Source organism: Mobula birostris, chromosome 9 (assembly GCF_030028105.1).
Source record: "Mobula birostris isolate sMobBir1 chromosome 9, sMobBir1.hap1, whole genome shotgun sequence".
Classification (NCBI taxonomy): Eukaryota; Metazoa; Chordata; class Chondrichthyes; order Myliobatiformes; family Myliobatidae; genus Mobula; species Mobula birostris.
In genome coordinates this window covers 42,114,143-42,137,287 of record NC_092378.1, presented here as the reverse complement: position 1 = coordinate 42,137,287, position 23,145 = coordinate 42,114,143, and the positions used below count along the sequence as shown (strand labels likewise).

The 23,145-nt window shown below is 40.4% G+C and overlaps 1 protein-coding gene across 1 annotated transcript in view; it reads left to right on the top strand.

The window, feature by feature from the left end:
- Positions 1-22,205, top strand: part of LOC140203291 (metabotropic glutamate receptor 8-like) — a 407,290-nt gene extending 385,085 nt beyond the window's left edge. Inside the window, exons 10-12 of the mRNA XM_072269304.1 lie at positions 9,804-10,050; positions 10,146-10,270; positions 21,906-22,205. Coding sequence (XP_072125405.1) covers positions 9,804-10,050; positions 10,146-10,270; positions 21,906-22,205 — 672 coding nt within the window. The remainder of the gene's footprint in view (positions 1-9,803; positions 10,051-10,145; positions 10,271-21,905) is intronic.
- The last annotated feature ends 940 nt before the right edge of the window (positions 22,206-23,145 follow it).

The following is a 23,145-nucleotide window of genomic DNA, read 5'->3' as shown; positions in this document are numbered from 1 at the left end:
TATAAGGATGTTAAGTGATCTCATCAAAACTTAGAAAATTCTCAAGGGCTTGACAGTCTGGTTCTGGGAAGGATGTTTCTGCTCATTGCGATTCTAGGACCAAGGGGAATAGTTTAAGAATAAGGAAGAGACTAACAGGGACTTCAATGAATTCGGATTACTTCGAATGTGGACATTGGAATTCTCCTATTCAGACGGCTGTGGAATTCCAGGTATTTAGTTCATTCAGACCAACCATGTCCTTCATCAATGGTGAAGCAGTGCCTCCTACTATTTCTTAAGTTCTTGACTGATAATTGCAAAACTCTTTGTTCTCTTGTCCATAACTTCAGACCTTGATAATTTTCTAACCAGTGAGAATTATAGTTCTTATGTTTCCCTCTTCTGTGTTTGATAAATCATGGAATTATGTTTGATTTTCCAATGTTGTGGACCTGTGCTTTAATTTAGAGAAATCTGAGTGCTTTATTGTTACAGTATTTGTAATACGTTCAACATTTCAGTTTAAAGTTTTTGTTTTACTATGCTTTTGACTTTTGCTGTTTGTTCCTCCTTGGTTGTCCACAGCTTTTGTTTTGGCAAGTTACACCCTTGCCTTTTAGGAGTATGAACTATATGTAAGTACCAGGCACTGTATAATGTATTCACTATTTATACAACCCACTGGAAGATACAGTCCTTAATAAAAATATATCCAAATTGCCATTATAAATAATGTGCCAGCTGTAGGGATTATAGGATTAGCTCTGGAAGTCTATCTTTTAAGAACAGCACAGACCAGACTGACACTGTAAATTAATTCAGCTGTTAATAAGTACAGTTCCTCTTGTCATCATGGAAAATGCTTGTGGATAAACACACACAAATTTAATTTAAAGTTTTAAAGTAGAATTGAAATATACTTTTCTCTGGACATTGATTTTATTTTAACTAAACTGACTTTACAGCCACCGGATGTCATAATGGGGTAAACACCTTGACCTTTCACGTTTTGGACTTGAACTGGAGTCAGCCAGACGAAGATACTGAGTATAATTCAGTAATCTTTGAACAATGAAGGGCACTGTAGCTTAATGGTCAGTGTAATGTTAAATGGGTAACTGGTCACCACCGAGCTCAACTTGTGTATAAGTGAATCGTCTCCACACCAGGGTTCTGCCCGAAGCTGATGAGATTTCTGTTGACTGGAAAGAGATGAAAAAAATGAGAGATGAGAGTTTTAGTCAGAGGAAATGGGAACATTAAGTTGCTTGCGGGGTTTTTTAGGTTATACGTGATACCTGATAATAGTTTCCAAATGCATGCCACCCATACTTAATGTTCGGAAAGTTGAGTCATTTCTAGGGAGTTGTATCCAAGTTGACAATGAGTGCCTGTAGATCATCGGTGACTCACAAGTGAAGCAAGTAAAACAGCTTTTTTGCAGGAACTCCTTTCTTACCATGCTCCTTCTCCGCTTTATGCCTACTATCTTGCCTCTTCATTCCCAGTTTTGATCAAAAACATCAACAATTTCTTTCCTCCATTTGACCTATGAAGTTTCTCCATCTGATTGGTCGATATTCAAGACAACTTACTGCATGGGTGGCCTAACTACTTCAAAGTCTCCCATCAAGTAAAATCTAGTTTTACATCCCTAGTACCTGGAGAACTTCTCTATGATCACAGATATCATCTTAAATTCATATAATGATGTCATGGTACCTTAGAACTAAAATTAAATTTAATAGGTGAATACCATTTGAAAACAATACAGCCTGAAACTTCAGTTTTGTAATTATCTAAATTTATATTAGTGAAAAAAATAAATTGTTTTAAAAATCAGAAATATGAAGATGCTAGACATCTGAAATAATGCCAGAAAATAAAGGAAACTCTCAGCAGGTCAGGCAACATCTGTAGAGAGAGAAAGATGAAAGATTTCTCATCTCAGTCATTAAATCCCTTTCACTTTCCACAGAAGCTATTTAACCTGTTGTGTATTTCTGACATTCTTCTGTTTGAATTACTATTGTTATTTGACTATATTACTCTAGTAATCTGACTGGTCAAACATTCAGTGGACTGAAATTCATCTAACCGATGTTGATTAATCTTTAAATTTAACTCTGACAAGTTTTATTTTTTCAAGAGAGGGTGGCTGGAGGAAACATGGCACAAACCCAATGTGAAAATGAAGAAAGAGGGCAAGCAGAGGAGATTTGTCACAATGACAAATTTCAGAATATCAAGAGGGATGAGATACACTTAGCTATGAGACTGGAAGCAGGTCAAGTGCACAATTATTGACAGTAGCAGACAGATGCTTGGAGACTCTTTCATGCAGAAAGGCGGGCAGTCAAGTACTATGAGGAGAGCCTTGACCCTTTATTACACAGGGCAGAGTTTTACATTATATTTTAGCAAAGTGGTTAAAGGTAATAAAATCTACATTATAATGGCGATATTTGCACAATTTTATTCAGTATTCGGGTAATCTATGGAGCATATTATAACATAATCTCCATGCTTTCAATGATTTTAAAGTGGCCTATGTGCTTCATCTCTTTCATGAAAAGTGATTGCGTGTGGTGCTTCACTGTTAATAATAGTGCAATTTGCGCAAATTTGTGTTTGTCTTGTTTTTTGTACTCCCTGTGCTATTTTATTGCAATGTGGCAATTAGCAACATATTTTAGCCAGAGGTGGAACAGTTCCGTGCCAGCAACTGTCCATTTTATGGAAGAACAGAAGACCATCCAGCTGTTTCTGAAAGATTGTGTTTGCCGCTTTGCTCTAATCATGCTTGCTTTGGAACAATTCACAAGACTCATCATTTCAACTGTGCTATTTATCCTGCTAATGCTTTCTGGCAACCCAACTTTGAAAATTGCAGTATTTACAAAATAGTCTGAAAGCAATCATGATATTACAGTTGCTTTTGGAGCCACAACCCTGAGTCAGTTGTTAGAGCTCAGACTTCTGATTTGGAAGATTATGGCTGGAAGTAGCAAATTAAAGAGCCAGGCTAACACCCGGGAGCAGTAAAAACCAGACTGAAATGCAATGTAATATCAGATTCATTTCAGTATCATCATTATGTGCCATGTTGTATGACATGGATCATCATGATCCCCTGGCCATGATTCTTCTTGACAAATTTTTCTACAGAAGTGGTTTGCCATTGCCTTCTTCTGGTCAGAGTCTTTAAAAGATGGATGACACCAGCCCGCAATTAAATGCCCAATTAATCTCTTTTGCCGACACAATGTCCATAGCTTCCCATTTCGTGCACATTCATGTGCCTTTCCAAAAGGCCCTTGAATGCCCCAAGCGAATTTGCCTCCACCACACCATAGGCAAAGTACTACAGGCACCCAACACTCTCTGTGTTTAAAAATCACTCACACACTCCTTCTGAAATCCTATTTGAAAAAGTTGTTACCGTGGTGCGTGGTAAACATTTATCCCTCAGCCAAACAGATAACAGAGTTATTTATCCTATTATTGTTTATGGGATCATCTTCTTGACACTTCAGAAGGAATTATATTCAATGTTACGTGCACTCAGAGGTCCTGAAAGGCGCTTTATTATCACTTTCTTCCCCGAGTTTTCCTAGATAGGATGAACAGATGAAAATACCAGCTTTTTGCAAAAGATTAGAGTGAGAGGCCGTTGAGAAGGAAGAAATAGGTGAATAGTCTCGAACTGAAACATCAACTCCATTTCTCTCCATGTGCCAAACAGGGGCACATGGGACTAGGTCACTGCACAACACAGACGGCATAGATGAATTACACCAGAGAATCCGTTTTCATGCTGATTGAGTTGAATTGACTATTACTTACATCCTTCACATGCATAAGGAGTAAAAATCTTTATGCTACATCTCTGTCTAAATGTGCAGTGTACAATTTATAGTAATTTGTAATAAATAGTATGTACAACAGGACAGTCAAGATAACATAGAAATACAGTTGCATCAGCATGAATTAATCAGTCTGATGACTCTACGATTGAGATGTGACTGTGTGCAGTTAACGAACATCCACAGGAGAAATGATGTGCTCATGCCTGTTCAGATTACGGCTTTGGAAAAGCTCAGAATGAAGAATGAGTGCTATCGTTTAGAAATTTTACTTGGAGCAAACAATACATACAGCAGCTGAGAGGAAACTGTAGCAGTATGGTCCCAGTCACTGCAGCTCATGTCCCAATCTGTCCTTGATCTATCCTTGACTTATACTGGATTTATTGCTTTCCCCATTCTTCAGACTTTTTACTCTGTTCGAATAAAGCAACATTGGTCCATGCTTTGCAAGCAGCCCTTACTTCACAGCGCCCCCTACCCACCTAACTAGTTGGTGTGCTGAGGACAAGGAGTTCAGTTGAGAAATTGCCAATGAGAACCTGTCAGGGATTTCACCCAGCTCTCTCAGTCTCCCAATAGACATACAAGGAGCCCCACACAAAACTGCTGACATTTCTCTGGAAAATTAGGGCCATTAGTTCAAATTCTCTTGTATAGTTTTATGAACTTATTGGACAATGAGCATTAATTTTGCCATAAAATAGCTGTATGCATTATCTGTTTGTTTGATGACTCATACAATTTAACTTCTTTTTGTTCAATCCTACAGATTAGCATCCAAGCATAAAGGCTAGTTACCACAAACTTTCAGTTTTACAGGTTGATTTGGGTAAAATCTTAGCTCCGCCTTCTGCAAATTTAGAAGCACGTCAGTACTCATCTTTCAAATAGTAGATGTAATTTGGAATAGATTTTTTAAAAGCTAGCTTGAAATAAACTATTCTAAATCTACTAAAACCTGTAAATTGGTACTGAAGAATGCTTCTGTTGATTGAAAACCTAGAAAATTTCTTGATGCCAATCACTTTAATTTTAGCTTATGGAAAACATAACATGAATGAACAGCAATAGAAATACATGTCAATGAACCCTGTTGTTTCTTTCCTGCTGTTTTAAATTGTGTCTAGTGCTGGAAAGCTGTTGTAGAGTTCTCAACATTAACAGGGCCTAATAAATTTCCTGCCAAAAGCTCTTGGCCCAAAACGTTGACTATACTCTTTTCCATATGTGTGTGCTGCTTGAATTTCCAGCACCTGCAGATGTTCTCATTTCTAATATGTTTCTTTGTCATTTTCGCTCCAATTCATACCGCACTGAACACCTACCAATGAATTCAATTTCCTCCAAACTAGAATGTTTTACAATATGCCACAAAAAAATTTCTCCAAGGAGTAGGGATGGAAATTGTTAAAGACATGAGAGAAAATGAAAATCTAGAGTACTGAAGGTATTTCTTGCTTGATTTGTGGGAAGTTGAATCGGCTCCTAACATCTACATGTTAATGCTTATTTACACTGCTGTATGCAGTGATATCATATAGCCACAGGCAAAACCTTATCTGAAAATGTGTGAATATTTCAACATTTGGAATTACATCAATCTGTGCTTATGTTTTGCATTCCTTCTGCTAAAAGATATTTTATTTAATCCTTACACTAAATGGGTGATTAGCTTGATGCTTACCTGAGGAATGTACGGATTTAGATGATTCTGTTGTTTTATAACTCCAAAATATGGAAGTAATTGAAAACAAAAGCACAGAGGCAAAAATAACGAGTCTTAGCTTAATTTTTACTTTAAGTGAGGGGCACGCACATGATGTAGTGATGTAATGACATATGCCATTTACGTACTTTTACATATAACTTGAAATCCAATGTAAACAATAAAGAATGCTTTATCAAACAGTATATTTACAATATTACTCAAAGATTACTGAAATATTAAATACACTACACCCTTCCCTGCTTATCTTCAACTCACTATGAACGCATCTCAGCTTATATACATAGTATGCTGTATAATATAACTACTACACAGACATCCACAGTGTATTAAATTTTAAATTGTCCCATTCAGGCCAAAAGATTGAATCGCTGTGGAAGCTTTCTTGCTCTTGTAGGATAATATCTTTCCTGACAAGGGGTAGGTGGGGGTACCTTTTGGAAGCTAAGCTCAACTTGTTTAGCTTAGACTGTTTAGTGAGCTAAACTCTGGGGAGATTAATGTACAGTATTTTAAATTGCATTGTCAGTCACGTGAGCTTGGTCATTGGAACAGTTGTTAGCTAACTCTTCATAGGTTTTACAATGAAGGATCTATCTTATTGCTTCATCTACATCTACTTCTAGGCATGTACATTTATTATATCTAGTCAGTGCAGACAATGTAAATTACAACATAGCTTTACAAATTATGTATATTTATTTTTCACTAAGAAGCATGCTTTTCTATTCCAGTTATAATCTGAAGAAGATAGGTAGAAGCAATAGCTCTATATCCAAGCAACTTATTGTCAGCTCACTAAATGGTTTATGAGTCCAAATTCCATCAATGCAATGGAGAGAATTCCATTGTTTAGAAACTGGGGTCTATTCTTTGTACAGCTCTAATGACCATCTGGTTCCCCCTCAAAAATCATGACATTGTTGAAAAAGATGTTGAAACTGACAGCAGCATGCTTTTCAGCTGGAAACAGAAGGTAATACAGGATCTGTGTACTTTCTGATAGGACTCACCTGGTTTAGCTAGGTGCCTTTGCTCTGCTGTGCACCAATCACAGAAGCTCATCAGCTCTTAAAACCGGACAGAGGAATGCACGTTAAAGCTGCAGGGAGGAGGCGAGGGAGGTGAGGGAAGAAAAGAAAAAAAGAGGATTTCAAATTCAACCACAGTGGCAAATGGTGCAGGCTAGAAGGAGGAACGCCATGAAACTCATTCAAATAACATTTAAATTCTCACTCCCACAGTTCCCCCACACCTCACCTTATCTGACAGCACCCTCAGCTCTCACCCCGCCGTTGGCAGCTACCACCCACACCGAGGTCATGCCTTCAAAGAAAATATGAAAGCACACAAAATATCCTTCTTCTCCTCAACTTCAGCAAAGGCCACCACATTGGAGGAGTCCTTCACCCGTATAGTACCTCACACCAACGGGGGTGACCATCCTGCACTTGTTGGGTGGAAAGATCACCAGCCACCTACATCTCCATCACAAGTGTGATGCCCAAAGTATGCTCACTAATAGTAATTGCTACATCCCCTTTCATTCGATTGGCCATCAGCACACGCACCACCTCATGCACTGCTACTCCGCCATCAATGTGTCCCTGCTGCAGCTTGGCAGTCCAGCCTCTGCCTGTTTTGCCTATTCAGAGTAGCAGGACAGGCATTCCTGTCTGCCGATAGAACAGGAAGAGCAGAAAGGGATGCAGGAGGAAAAGAGGTGGATCACTAGCACCCCACAGCAGCTGCTCAGTCACTGGCACAAAGAGGGATAAGCATTGGTCAGAGAGATTAATACCAGGCGCTACAGGCGCTAATGGACTGCAGTGTGGCATCATGATGAGGAATCTCTATGCAGGGGAGGTCTACGATATCTGGGATGAGGTGATTGGGAGGCTGTTGTGACAAGTCTGGTGTGGATAGTTAGCACACAGTCAGACCCGCCTGGCCAAATGAATGAGTTAACAAGGAGAGTGGAAGAGCACATGCTCTTGCAAGAGACTGTGGAATGCCACAGAACAAAGACATTCTTTTTGAGGCAAGAGTGCTTCCTTGCAAGGGCTTAGCAACAGTCCCGTCGACAACTGTTGTGGAGGCCACATAAAATCTGCTTGCTTCTGTGCCCTCCCACCTTTCAGCTGGAAGTCTGGTCCCTGCAACAAAGGAGCAGCAGCAGGAAGGGTGACATGTTTGATATGCTCATGGAGAAGAGAAGTGCAACATGTGGGCAGTTCTCTGTCCTTATTGAGCAACCTGATGCTGGTCATGATCAGGTTTCTGTTGGAATAAGGGAGGCAGCACGCGATCAGACTCATTCAAGCAAAGTCAGGTTGGATGTACTTAATGCTTTCTTCCATGAGGCACATCCAAGCTCACTTTGGGAACAGAGGCATAGCCTCTGCTCCACCCACCAGCTCATCCATCATACTGTTTGGACTGGGCAAACGGTTGGCTCCAAAATGAAAAGTGAGTGTCCTGGACACAAAGCAACCTCTCTGGGATGGGGCAGATGATGATGCACCATTCTGCTGGCATTCAGAGCTCTTGGTCACTGTTTCAACTATCAAGCCCAAAGCTGATGCACTGTCAGAGTTTGAGTCACTAGGATTGGCTCCTGCTCTCTTCACTCTTCATCTTGGAGCCAACTCTTTGGTGACCGAGAGCTTTGAATGCCAGCAGGTTTGTGCATTATCATCTTCTCAAGCTTGTGAGCACCATTCTCAGCTTTTCCCCATGTCAAGAGAGTAGCACAGTACAGAAAAAATATTCTTACTTAATGCTCATAATGTACTTGCTGTTTCAAGGATTAGTCACACTAGTGTAGCAGCTGCTGATATTGCACATACCACCATGTTTCAACAAAAAAAGGAGCTGGTAATGTGCGCTCTTTATCAATGAGGTCAAGGTAAATTTGATCCCATCTACAGACTGGTTCAGGCTTTCTCCATAAAAACTCTAGGATCTCTGCAGTGGACAACATGATTACACAATATCTAAACTCATGCCACAGCTGCTTATGTTCTTCTTGCACTGATTGTATTTGATCCCCCAAGCAAAGTTCATATCTCTGATAAACCTGCACTCTGTTACTGAGGATGCATCTAAGGAGAGGCAAGGAAATCTGAGGGAGGTTGCATGTAGAGATGGTATACCTGCACTATATTGCCTCTTCCATGCATCAATGTCAAGAAGCAATCGAAAGCATCCTAGATCCCAAACAATATCTAATGCTGATCTGATCTGAGAAAGGTGCATTTTGTGGAGTGGCCTCAGTTGCTTGAGACAAGTTCCACTCATCAGGAGCATGTGCCTGAAGCCATGTAAGTTATAGGGGAACATTATGTATGCATCATGTTTAATGTAAATGGATTGCACTACAGGATATAGGGGTAAGAGTTATATTCTGGGCTCTCCCAGTGAAATATTAATGTGTTCAGGACTGGAATGTGGAGAGGGTTATTTTGTTTGGATGTGGCTTCTTTTGCTCTTCTGAATAGTCCTCCTGACATTGCCTGTTGGTAAAATTTCATCAGAAATCCCTTTCCTCGATGCAGTGATAAGGCATTTACTCAATAACAAGTAATAAATAGCCACACTTCGCTTTTTAATTAGTAGTGGAAAATACTGGAAATAGACAGAAGCCCAATTACTATCTGTAATAAAATTTGTTTTCAAACTTCTACTGGATTGTTGTTCCCCCAGAGCAGGGCTACATTTTTGGATTTTGAGTGCTGTGTTGTTGCAGGATAAAGAGATTGGATTAAAATGAGTACTCTGTAATTTTGGATCAGCATGGTTTAAAGTTAGTTTCAGAAATGAAGCATAATTGACCAATAGTAGTCTTCTAGTCATTATTTATAATGATGGAAAACAGTTCATGGGTTTGTTGCTTTGATTTGATCAGATATTAAATCCATTTGCAAATAAAATAATGGTCATAGGAATCTTATCCATTAAACATTTGTTCACCATCAGTGCAAATTGAAACTTGGCTTATATAACATTGATATGGTACAGAATTAGCTTTTAAACGTTTACCGAAAAATAATGTGATTTTTCCCCTGTCGCATGAACAAATTAAATTCTTCATGCATCACGTCCTTCCACTGTTCAATCATTTTACACTCTGTTTAATAGAAGCAATACATTTGTAATTTGATCTGTAGAAATCAGTGGTTCTTGACCTTCAATTAAAATTTCTCTTATTTTTCTTTTCTTTGCAGATGTACATTCAGACAACAACCCTTACTATTTCCATGAGTTTAAGTGCTTCGGTATCCCTAGGCATGCTGTACATGCCTAAGGTGTACATTATCATCTTCCATCCAGAACAGAACGTGCAAAAACGCAAGCGTAGCTTCAAGGCAGTGGTGACGGCAGCCACAATGTCAAACAAACTGTCACAAAAAGCAAGTGACAGACCAAATGGAGAGGTCAAAACTGAACTCTGTGAAAGCCTAGAAACAAACAGTAAGTGAAATTTTCATTATGCACTGTCTTGAATTAAATGAACACACATAGAGAGCTCTTAAATCTTTCAATCACTGAGATTTTATTATATTTAGTTATTGGTTGCAAGCCATTTTTATTTTTCAGAGATATAACAGAAGATGAAAGCTATCATGTTGTCTTCTGCATGTCCCCAGATTGCTACAGTGTACACAGTGGACAGACTGAGGCAAACTTGTCCGTGAGATTTACAATATGTCACAGCGGTGAAAGCTGCTTTGTGAAAATAAAGGCAACAAAGAAATTAGAAGAAATAAATATTGGATTATTATAATCATTATTAAATGTTTTGTTACTAGCAAGCTTCCATTAGCTTTTATTAATTCATGATTAGGTAATCAACTGTTTGTCCTAGGCGATATCATGGAGAGCTGAGCATAATCAGGCATTTCTGGCCACTTTAGGGGAATGTTGTTTGTTCTTCTGAAATAATACTTCCACTTAAAGTATGATGAAAAAATCTCAGCAAGTCAGGCAGAACCAATGGAGGGAGAACAAAGTTAACATTTCTGATCAATGATCATCGATCAAAATTACATCAGATTTGTTAAAACCATTTGACACTATCTTTCACTTTCGATACCTTTCTAATTCTATCAGGTGAATGGTCTTTTGCTGCAGCAATTTGGTCAGTAAGCATTTTCATAGCTGATGTAAATGGCATTTATATCAAATTTCCAATATTGATCGAAGAGTGTTAGCAATTGTCACAACGCTTCATTGTTGGCACAGATTCACCAAAGAGCAGAAGAGCGCTGAAAAATTCACAAGATCCGTGTTGTTTTAAGAGAACATTCTGCTCAAATAAGTTCGTTCACCCTGAAGGAGCCTCACCATGTTGCTTATGAAAGAAATACAAAACTTTAAACAATTCCGATGGAAGGTCATTGATCTGAAAAGTTGACTTGGTTTCTGTTTGCACACTGAGACCCTTACTGTCTTTAATGGAAACAGAAGTTAGCCAGGATTTGGATTTTCTTGATTCGTCGGGAAGTCAAAGGTTAGGGGTGGAAGGGAGGAGAATGGGGTAGAGAAGGATAATAACTCATCCATAATGGAATGGTGGAGCATATTTGATGGGCTGAATAGCCTGAATCTGTTACCATGACTTATGGATATCCTGTCCCTCTTTTCAATAAGTGTACCACATCCCATCAAACAGAAGAAATGGGATTGGGACTGCTCCTCAGCTACTTGAATTTAACAGATTTTGAAAGCAGTGTTCAGTACTCATCTGGAATATGTTGCATGGGTTAGTGAAAAAAAAAGATACTACTACCATGCATCCTTGCTAGCCAAATAATTCAAAGTATAGGGAGTAATCTAAATGTTGTACATTAGTACAATTTGAGTTTCTGATTATATTCATGAAGGAGTAAAGCTTCCTTTTCATTGTTGGATGTGATATTAGATTACTGACTGATAGCTCTTCCTGGTTGTGCATGGTGATCTTCTACATAATTATGTGAAACATTCAGCATATTTCTGGAATGGGCTGCTGTAATTGTGTCATTAAAAGTCGATAGCATTAACAAAGCTTTGAGATGCTTCAATTCTTCTTTCATCTTGTACTTATTCACCCTCTTAAATAAGTAAAACCAAGACAGTTTCCTATTGCAGAGCTGACCTGATAATTAAAATTCATTGTAAAACCATTAATTGTATCATCAAATTTCATTTTAATTGTAGCAAATACTGAAAAAATTCATTCTTGAGATGAGGGTATCAATAGCAGGACTGCAATTATTCTGATATCAAATTTTCTGGGAAACATTCTTGAAATGCTACAGTCAATGTGCTGAAAGTTCTTCTTCAATATACTAGACAGTGGAGATGTCAGACATTTGGTGCCGCAGTGAAAACCAATGCTCATAGGCAGTGCACTCAGAGGCTCTTGCACACAGCAGTCACGTTGTCCTGAAGTGGATCTTTGTACGATTTGCGAATGGTTGCACCATGGCCTGGTATGGAAGCAGCAATGCCAGATGCTGCAAAGGCTACAGAAAGTGATGATACAGCCCAGTCCATCACAGGCCATTCACAGCCTACAACTCACGTTCTCAGTATTAATTTTATTTGCAGTTTGCCCATTCAGATAATGGATAGATATCTTGGGAAGAGCAAAGGTGATTTGGGGGATATGTGGGTGTTTTGGTGACTGCATGGATCATAGATCAAAATAATTTATTATCAAAGTAGGTATACGAAGGATGATTGATAAGTTCATGGCCTGAGGTAGAAGGAGTCAATTTTAGAAAACCTAGCACATTTATTTTTCAACATAGTCCCCTCCTACATGTACACACTTAGTCCAGTGGTCGTGGACCATACGGATCCCTTCTTTGTAAAAGTGGCCCACAGCAGCGGTGATTGATAAGTTTGTGGCCTAACATAGAAGGAGATGAGTTATTAACTTCACACTTTCTGCATTATAATTCAAAGAGTTGAACCGCACGTACATGTAACTAGAGCGTCTTGGACCTCCTGGTGGTCCACAGCAGGGGTGATTGATAAGCTTGTGGCCTATGGTAGAAGGAGATGAGTTATACAGCTCTTGTTACATGCACTTGCAGTTCAACTCTTTGAGTGAAAATGTAGAAAGTTTGAAGTTAATAACTCATCTCCTTCTACCGTAGGCCACAAACTTATTAATCAGCCTTCGTATGTTACCATTACTACCTTGAGAATCATTACCTTGAGGGCAATACAGAGGAACCTGAAAGCCAGGATCAGGGAGGCTAAAGACAGGTACAGGAGGAAGCTTGAGTGGAAACTCCAGCAGAACAACATGAGAGAGGTCTGGAGGGGGATGAGGACCATCACTGGGTTTCAACAAACTAGCAACAGAGGAGCTGAAGGCAGTGTGGACAGGGCCAACGAACTTAACCTGTTCTTTAACAGATTTGACATTGTCACCCCTGCCTACCCCCCACATGAGCCATCTGTTGTCGGCCCCCAACCAACACATATTCCACTCTCCCCTCCTACCCCTCCTCACAGTCCCCCAGCCTGCTCTCTTGACTATATACCTCTCCCACATGAAACCACTACAGTGGGCTTCACGGCTGAACTGGTGAGAAGACAGCTGAAACGTCTCAACCCAAGCAAGGCTGCAGGACCGGATGGCGTCAGTACCAGGGTGTTCAAAGCCTGTGCCCCTCAGCTATGTGGAGTACTTCACCATGTATTCAACATGAGCCTGAGGCTCCGGAGGGTTCCTGTACTGTGGAAGACGTCCTGCCTCGTCCCTGTGTCGAAGATGCCGCGCCCCAGCGGCCTCAATGACTACAGACCGGTGGCATTGACCTCCCACATCATGAAGACCCTGGAGAGACTTGTTCTGGAGCTGTTCCGGCCTATGGTCAGGACACACTTAGATCCCCTCCAGTTCACCTACCAGCCCTGACTAGGAGTTGAGGATGCCATCGTCTACCTGCTGAACCGTGTCTACGCCCACCTGGACAAGCCAGCGAGCACTGTGAGGGTCATGTTTTTTGACTTCTCCAGTGCGTTCAACACCATCCGCCCTGCTCTGCTGGGGGAGAAGCTGACAGCGATGCAGGTGGATGCTTCCCTGGTATCATGGATTCTTGACTACCTGACCGGCAGCCCACAGTACGTGTGCTTGCAACACTGTGTGTCCGACAGAGTGATCAGCAGCACTGGGGCTCCACAGGGGACTGTCTTGTCTCCCTTTCTCTACACCATTTACACCTCCGACTTCAACTACTGCACAGAGTCTTGTCACCTTCAGAAGTTTTCGGATGACTCTACCATAGTTGGATGCATCAGCAAGGGAGATGAGGTTGAGTACAGGTCTACGGTAGGAAACTTTGTCACATGGTGTGAGCATAATTATATGCAGCTTAATGTGAAAAAGACTAGGGAGCTGGTGGTAGACCTGAGGAGAGCTAAGGTACCGGTGACCCTTGTTTCCATCCAGGGGGGTCAGTGTGGGCATGGTGGAGGATTACAGATACCTGGGGATACGAATTGACAATAAACTGAACTGGTCTAAGAACACTGAGGCTGTCTATGAGAAGGGTCAGAGCCGTCTCTATTTCCTGAGGAGACTGAGGTCCTTTAACATCTGCCGGACGATGCTGAGGATGTTCTACGAGTCTGTGGTGGCCAGTGCGATCATGTTTGCTGTTGTGTGCTGGGGCAGCAGGCTGAGGGTAGCAGACACCAACAGAATCAACAAACTCATTCGTAAGGCCAGTGATGTTGTAGGGATGGAACTGGACTCTCTCACGGTGGTGTCTGAAAAGAGGATGCTGTCTAAGTTGCATGCCATCTTGATCCATATCTCCCATCCACTACATAATGTACTGGGTGGGCACAGGAGTACATTCAGCCAGAGACCCATTCCTCCGAGATGCAGCACAGAGCGTCATAGGAAGTCATTCCTGCCTGTGGCCATCAAACTTTTCAACTCCTCCCTTGGAGGGTCATACACCCTGAGCCGATAGGCTGGTCCTGGACTTATTTCATAATTTACTGGCATAATTTACATATTACTATTTAACTATTTATGGTTCTATTACTATTTATTATTTATGGTGCAACTGTAATGAAAACCAATTTTCCCCGGGATCAATAAAGTATGATTATGACTATGACTATTTCCTTGAAGGCATTTAGGGGCATTTACCATAGAATTTTACTAAAAATTGTGCTAAAGAGGAAACTGCAAATAAAATTAATACTGAGATCATGAGTTGTAGAAGCTGTCCTTAAGACCAGTACGTATGTTCAGGGTTTTGAATCTTACACCTGATGGAAGAGGGGAGAAGAGAGAAATGTTCAGGGTGGGCGGGGGCTTTGATTGTGCTGATTGCCTTCCAGAGGTAGGGGGAGATGCAGAGAGGGTCTACGGAGGGCAGGCTGATGCTTGTGAAGTGCTGAGTTGTGTCCACAAATCACTTCAATTTCCTTTGTGGTTGTGGTCAACTACAGTCATCACAGCAAGTTGTGATGCATATGGATAAGATGCTTTCTGTGGTGTATCTAAAAAGAATTTGTGAGGGTCAACAGAGACATGCCAAATATCTACTCCTGGGGAAATAGAGGCACTGGTTCACTTTCTTAGCTGTGTCATCTATGTGCTTGGATCAGATCAAGCTGCTGATAATGTACACTCCTAAGAACCTGAAGCTCTCAACAATCTCTACCTCAGCACTGCTGAATAGGAACATGTGCACTGCCTCCTTCCTAAAGTTAATAACCAACTCTTTTGTTTCTGATGCTTTAACTCAGTGAGAATGTGTTGCAAAAGTAAGTAGACTGTGTTAATATGTTTCACTTCAAGAGCTTTACATTTTCACTCTAAGGCAGTTCACAGTGGTCCAGTGCTTTTTTCCCTTCATATGTTTTGAGCAATTGCACATCCCAAGTATTTTGTAGACAGTTTCTACAAAAGGCCGTCTTTAACATGGTGTCTGAAATTGCTGTTTACAACATCCATACTTCAAGGAAAGTAACTTCTGTACATCCTCCAGTGTCAACCTGTCACTAATGCAGAATGGTAGTGTAATCTTTTGTCATGTAATGCCATCAGCTAGCAGAAGGGACAAAAGAGCAACATAGCTGAAAACATCTTTGACAACTGATTAAACCTCATTTTCTGGCTTACGCAGCTGTCAAAGCTATCAGCATCTTGGAAGGTTTATGAACATGTTGCAGTTGTACAAAACATTAATTAGATTCAATGATATTTTTTTTTACACTTCTGGTCTCCATGCACCAGGAAGGATGTGGTAGAAATAGAGAAAATGCCCAATTCAGTGGAATGGAAGCTGTAGGTATAAGGAAAGATTGGGCAGGCTGCGCTTATCCTCACTGGAATGTCGGAAGCTGAGGAGTGACTTTAAGAGATGTTTACAAAAATAAAGAGGAGTGTAGATAGGATATATAGTCAGTATCTTCTTCCCAGGACATGGGTTTAAGGTGAAAGGGGAGGGGAGAAATTTGAAGGAGATCAAAGTGGAATATTTCTCACACAGACGAAGGTGATTATCCGGAACAAGCTGCCAGAGGAAGCAGAAGAGGTAGACACAATTATAACGTTAAAAAGCCTTCTAGACAGATCCTTGGGTAGGAAAGGAGTAGCACGATACAGGTCTAATGCAGGTAAATAGGATCAGGTGGGTTTGTTTCTGTTTTGTGCTATTCAAAGAATCTCTGACTATCTCTGACATCCAAAAATATTAAAAACTGTAAAATATAAAAGGTTAAAAACATTTAATTTTTATTAAAATAATGCAATTGATTAATTAAATTCAATTAATTCAAAATATGTAAATTAACTAATACCACTTTTGTAAGCTTGAATCCAGATCTGCCCATAGAATCTAATCCTACAGCAAAGCCAGATACAACCTGGTACAGGTTCTGCAGGTGGTTAACCAAGCAAAAATGCTAGGGAATTGAAGTAACGACTCTCTGCTGCGGCACTTTTGTGTCCAACATCACAGCGCTGTTGAGGAGCCTGAGCGAGAAGCAGCCAGTAAAATTGAGGCGTCCGCTCTGGAAACCTGAACCTGGTGGCCAACACATTGGGAAATCTTCCAGCAAGCCCCAGCCCATTGTGCCTCAGTATTTTGCAACATGCTGTAATGTTACTTCTGACATTTTTCCTAATTTCTCATCAATAATTTTTGAGTTCATCTGTACAATTACATTAAAGTTTTTAAGCTAGTTGCCATTGGCTAATAAGAAAAGATGATAAAAGAGCAATACTTGTAACACCAGTAAGCTAGTTTAAGTCCAATGTCCTTCAAGTTTTGCTCTGTGAATATAACAAAAACAGGGACCAGTAAGAGAGGAGAAAATACATTTTCAATATTTAGATGCTCAAGGAACCCTGCTGTATTTTTTTTTGTTTGGCATAGCACACATCATGATAAGCAAGATGTCCTGTGTAAAACCCTTGTGGTTGGGTTCATGCACCATTCCAGATCCAGCAGCAGATGAACTAGACAGATACATCAATCCTTCAGTGAAGGAATATTTTATTGTTGGCGGGGCTGTTTTTTTATTTGGATTAAGACTGAGTTTCCCTCTTCCTTCTTAGATCGGCCTAAAAGATCTGTAATAAGAGCACAAAGGATAGAAGCAAGAGGGGGGCTATTCATCCCCTTGTGCCTGCTCTGGTGTTCAATAAAAACATAGTTGATCTTTTACCTCAGCACCACTTTTGCGCACTAGTCCCACTTCCTTTGATCACTTGATATCCAAAAACCTGTTGATATTTGTCTTGAATATACTTCATGATTCCTCAAATAAAGGCAGAAAATGCTGGGCAAGCAGCATCTGTGAAAAGAGAAAGAGTTGATGTTTCAGGTTTGAGACTCTTCATCGGATTGCAGAGTCCTGAACCTGAAATGTTGAATCTGCTAACCTATGGATGGATGCTGCCTGACCTGCTGAGTATTTCCAGCATTTTCTGTTTTTTTTTAAATTTCAGATTTGCTGCATCTACAGCTTTATTGATTTTAATTTCAAGAATTACAACCTTGTGATTGAAAAGGTATCTTCTCATATCTGTTCTGAAAGTTGTTCCTTTATATTGAGAACATTGTCCCAGTTGCAGACACCCCAGCTCAGGGAAACATCCTTACATCTGCTCTGTCAAGCCCTGTGCATTTTAATGAGATACTCTCTCACATTTCTAAACTGAAGGTAGGCCTGTCGGATTCAAATAAGAGTAAGAGTATGCATTATGGTCAACAGGCCCATGGTTCTCTTCTAACCAAACCAATGCCATTGACCGGTGTTCTATTCCAGCTGATGTCTGAAAAGACTTTGTACGTTCTCCCTGTAACTGCATGGGTTTCCTCTGGGTGCCCTGGTTTCCTCCTGCATTCCAAAGACATATGGGTTAGTAGGTTAATTGGACACTTTGATGTATTTGGGTGGCACACACTTGTTGGGCCAGAAGAGCCTGTTACCAGCTGTATCTCTAAATAAAAGAAAAGAAAAAAATCTTTTAAAAAAATGATTATAGGGTTTGTTAGTTCCTCACGGTTTGTGGAATCCTCTCCTGTACTCATAAGCAGTTTTATTTCTAACACTTGAGCAGTGACTGCACTTGAACAATCTGCTTTAATGATATACTGAGATTGTGAACTACTTTCTCGTGCGATAATACTGTGACAAAGCCTTATTCGAATATTTTGCTCCTATAAAGAAATGTTATTATGCAAGACCTGGTTTATACTTGCATAAGATACTAAGTATCACAAATAAAAGAGAGCACTTCTAGCACAAGGATTTAATAAAGCAAATGTAAATCATGTTTTTTAAAATATGATTCTTGGGTTAAAATGTGACCTCTAGTTTCAGGCAGTATTCTACTCTATGTCATTATGTTTGGAGATGGGTTTAAAGCAGTGATTGAATATACATTTCAAAAAACATTCAAAGCTGCAAACAAAAGACTTCTTGATGAGCAATTAAATCCATTTATGTATTCAATTGTTCTCCACAATAGTCCATCAAATAGAACTGGAAATATAGTGCTGCTTTACTTGCGCCCAACATTTAACATAACAACTACAATTTTAATTTAATGCCTTAAAGGGACATTGTTCTTGGGAAATGGTGCTTGGTAACTCTTACGCATGGGGTTTTCGGCATACACTTCTGTTGCAGTAGTACTGAGCTCTGCTATATCATGTGCTTGTGGGGAGATGGAACATGTTCTTGGTAAGGTTGTTTTCTGAGAGTGTTACTTCCTCAAATTGAAAAGAGATTGGCTAGAGACCCGGAGGAATGTGAAGAAATGAAATTCTTCTTTATCATTTAATTTTAAGTCTCTGTGTTAATATTTTTAAGCCATGGACATGCTTCAGTGTTCTAAAACATATTAAGAAGATTAGCAAATTTCCATTGTTCCTCATGATACAAAGTAAAGCCACATGCTGGCTCACAGATCTCATTGTCCCAATACTTTTCCTTGTCACGTGTTCTGCGCATATTCCTATCAACTACCCCAAGGATAACAATTAGAGAGATAAAGAGCTATCCAAAGTTCAAAGTTCAGAGTAAATTTATTATCAAAGTACACATGTGTCACCATATACCACCCTGAGATTCATTTTCTTGCAGGCATTCACAATAGTGCAACGAAATATAATAGAACGAATGAAAAACTACACACAAAGACTGACAAGTAGCCAATGTGCAAAAGAAGACAAACCATGCAAATACAAAAAATACATAAATAAACAGTAGAAAGATAGATAGATAAATAAATAAATAATACTGAGAGCATGAGTTGTAGAGTCCCTGAAAGTGAGTCATTAGGTTGTGGAATCAGTTCAGTGTTGAAATGAGTGAAGTTATCCACGCTGGTTCGGGAGCCTGATGGTTGGAAGTTAATAACTGTTCCTGAACCTGGTGGAGTGGGACCCAAGGCTTTTGTACCTCCTGCCTAAACTGTTTTTGAACCTGGTGTTGTGGTTCTGAAGACTCCTGTACATCCTTCCCCATGGCAGCAGTGAGAAAGGGGCATGGGCTGGATGGTGGTGGTCCTTGTTGTTGGATGCTGCTTTCTTGTGGCAGCACTCCTTGTAGATGTGCTCAGTGGTTGGGAGGGCTTTTCCTGTGATAGACTGGGCTGTATTCACTACTTTTTGTAGGCTTTTCCATTCTTGGGCATTGGTGTTTCCTTACCAGGCTGTGGTGCAACTGGTCAGGATACGCTCCACTGTAGATGTACAGAAGGAAAGTTTCTCGTCCCTTGTCTGTGAGATCAGCTTTAATCTGGAAATATAAAAGAGCAAGTTACACATCACCCACAAGTTCTGGGTGGCAGCAAATGCAGGTCTTGCTTATGATACCCTCAGTCAGAGATGCATTACAAAGAATAACCATCAAAAATATGGGAAGACTGTATTTGACAAATTTGGAACCGTTCATAACCCTAAATAATAATGATTGATATAGCCTTCTCAGAATGGTACAACATGCTTCATAGAAGCAGGATCAGACAAAATTTGATAATCAGCCATGCAAGGACATGGCAGTGCAACTGAGAAGCAAATAAAACTACCGTATACAGGAATAAAGGCAGAAATATTCGGCTGGTCATGCAGTACCTGTGAAGAGAGAAACAAGCTTGATATTTCAGTGGATTACCTGATGAAAGATCATTTACCTGAGAATTTAATTCCATTTCATTCTCCAGAGGTCCTGCCAAATCTGCTGAGACAGGAAGGCCAATGATACGGAGTGGTAGGATGGTGCAGCTGGTAGAGAAGCTGCCTCTCAGTACCAGTTACCCAAGTTCAAACCTGACTTCTGGTGTTGGCTGTGTAGGGTTTCACACTCTGTGTAGAGTAACCATGTGGGTTACTCCATGTGCTCCAGTTTTCTCCAATATCCCAAAGATATCTATCTTGGTAGGTTAACTGGCTGCTGTAAATTGTCCCTAGTAACAGAATCAGAGGTGGGAATGGGGGAAGCTGATGGGACTGTGGGGAGAAAAAATGGCCTTGGTGCAGGATTGGGTAGTTGTTGGTCAGGTTGGTCTGAAAGTCCTGTGCAATTCTATAAATCTATGACTAAAAATTATAAGGGAATTAGATCGTTCGGAAAACATGGGTCCCCAGTTATGTAAGGGTTCCACTCCTATGAACTGCCCATAAACTAAATTTTCTGTAATGTGAGAAGGAACAGTCTCAAGTATTTAGCCTCAACAGTTGCCTGAAGACTGACTGGGAAAAATAGACTGGAAAAGGCTGGCGTAGGTGCTAGGAGTTGTTAAAGCAGGTGAGCGGTGACCTGAATACAGCCTGGATGAAGTTTCAGGCCGTGGAGAGAAAGGGATCCAATCTGCTAATCGGCGAGAAAAACATCGGCCTTTTAATAAAAGTAGTATATTGACAAGAGGAGGCTCAGGGTTTGTAATATTGGACCTTACTTGGAGTGTTTGGAGAAGACAATGGCTTTAATCTTTGAATGATTTCTGATTTGTTTCTTGATTTTGAGATTTGAGTAGTATACCTGAGGGCAGGGACTGGAAGAATTTGCAGCCAGTCCAATTCTTGTAACTTTGGTCTTCCATAAGCCAGGTGTGTTCATGAGGAAAAAGGGACTTACTGAGGCCATTCCAGAGCTTAGGATGAGACTACCAAATGGTGAACAATGCAGAAAGATGTGGAAGAGTAAACACAGAGACCAGTATATTACTGAGAACTGGAACATTTTCTCGTTCTATCAGCTTGACAGTCGGATTGAAAGGAGAGTGAAAATTGAATGATTACTCTTTATTACAGACCCATATAGTACTGACAGTTATTTGGCTTGTGCTAACTCCTTGAAGTATTTCCCAATTTGGTGCAGTCCACTGTTCTTTCTCCATGGAATTCACATCCTTCCCCCTTTCAAATCCTTTCCATTCCCCTTTTGAAAGTTGCCATTGAATCCAGCTTCACTTCATTTTCAAGGAGACTGTTCAAATCATTACAATTTAGTCCTTTGAAAAAAGATTTTTCACATTTCCCTGGCCCATAGCATTCTTCAGTTAATTATGGTTGGTTTGTGTCCTCTGGCTACTGAGACAGGACCCTGTTCTCTGGTTATTGATGTTGGGATGTAAATTGTCCTTTTGTTCCTTGATTCCTTCCAAAATGTTGAAGGTCACTATAAATTCTATCTCTTTCCAGCCGCTGCCACTCTCCAGCATTATCATACTTCTCCACCCTGAGTCTGTACATCTTTCCATCTCCACTTGGCTCTGTCTCCTCCTGTCTGCTGCCTGTCGTTCTTTGCGAGTGATCTAACCTGTCTGGCAATCCTCTCTTCCACAGCTTCTTCTACCAAGACCACATATATCAGCTACAGCAACCATGCAAACTGACTTGATCGGTGAAGAGCCTGCAGTAGCCCAACGGGACTGCATGTGTGAAAATGACCCTCGTGTCCCATCATTTGGAAAGCGCTCTGGAGAGTTCAGCCTGCCGGTGGGCAGAAGGAAGAGCCGCCCCCAGCTCGGCAGAGTGAGATGGCCCCCTGTGTATTCCAAGACACGGGCTCCAGTGACAAGGAAGACACACATGGGTCATCGTGTGCTTGACAGTTTTGTCAGCAAGGATTGTGAGCCAGAGTGAACCCATGCCTGTTGTTCTAATTGTAAGTTTTGTGATTGTGCAAATTCTTTCCTTGTTCCACTTAGTTCTGAGAGGCTCCTGTGTCCTGAGTAATGCAATAAACAGGGCATTGTATGTACCAACCAACTGGATCACAGCATTGCGTGGCATCAAATAAATGCAAGGGTCAAAGCATGTCAGCATTTTATATGATGGATTTATTTGTAATAAAGGAATGTTTTGCAAAATTCAAAGATATTTTGGTTTGCGGGTTCAAGTGTGATTTTTTTTTTAAATTTTGTGCGTATGACATGTTCGCTTTCCCTAGAATGATGGAAAACCCCACTTGCATTTCTTTCCATTACCTCACCAACCAGAGTGGCTGGACTCTGTCCAGGTGGACCCTAGGCACACAGCCCGGCAACACGAGACAGTTCTGCAGCCCTTTAAACCTGCACCACTGTTCAATCAGGTCATGACAGGTCTTAGGTTGGGAAAGTATTAAACTGTTCAAACTATGTAAAACTAAGTTTTATCATACTTACTGTTATGTATATTTACATAAATATGAAGCATTTGAAAAACAATGTTATTTTAGTTGAAAGTTACTGAGGGGCCTGGAGACATTTAATTTATACATTCTCTACTTGCTCAACAATACTGCCTTTCCGTTTTACCTCTCCTTTGGTCAATTCAGTTAATACGGGATAACTGGTGAATGTCCAAGTTTATATTTACTGTAGATAGCACTCTTTGTGTCAGAATCCTCTTCAGGAGCTTTAGTGATGGCATAGATCCTGCAGTTACAGTGAATAGGTCAGCCAAGGCCACCCAAACACAGCTACTCGTAGGGGAAGTAGTAGGGAGAAAACAAAGATGATGTTTATCCAAGTAGTTGTGTAAATATATATATTTTTCTGGCTGAAATAACCTATCACATTGGTGATAACTCTAACCTAGG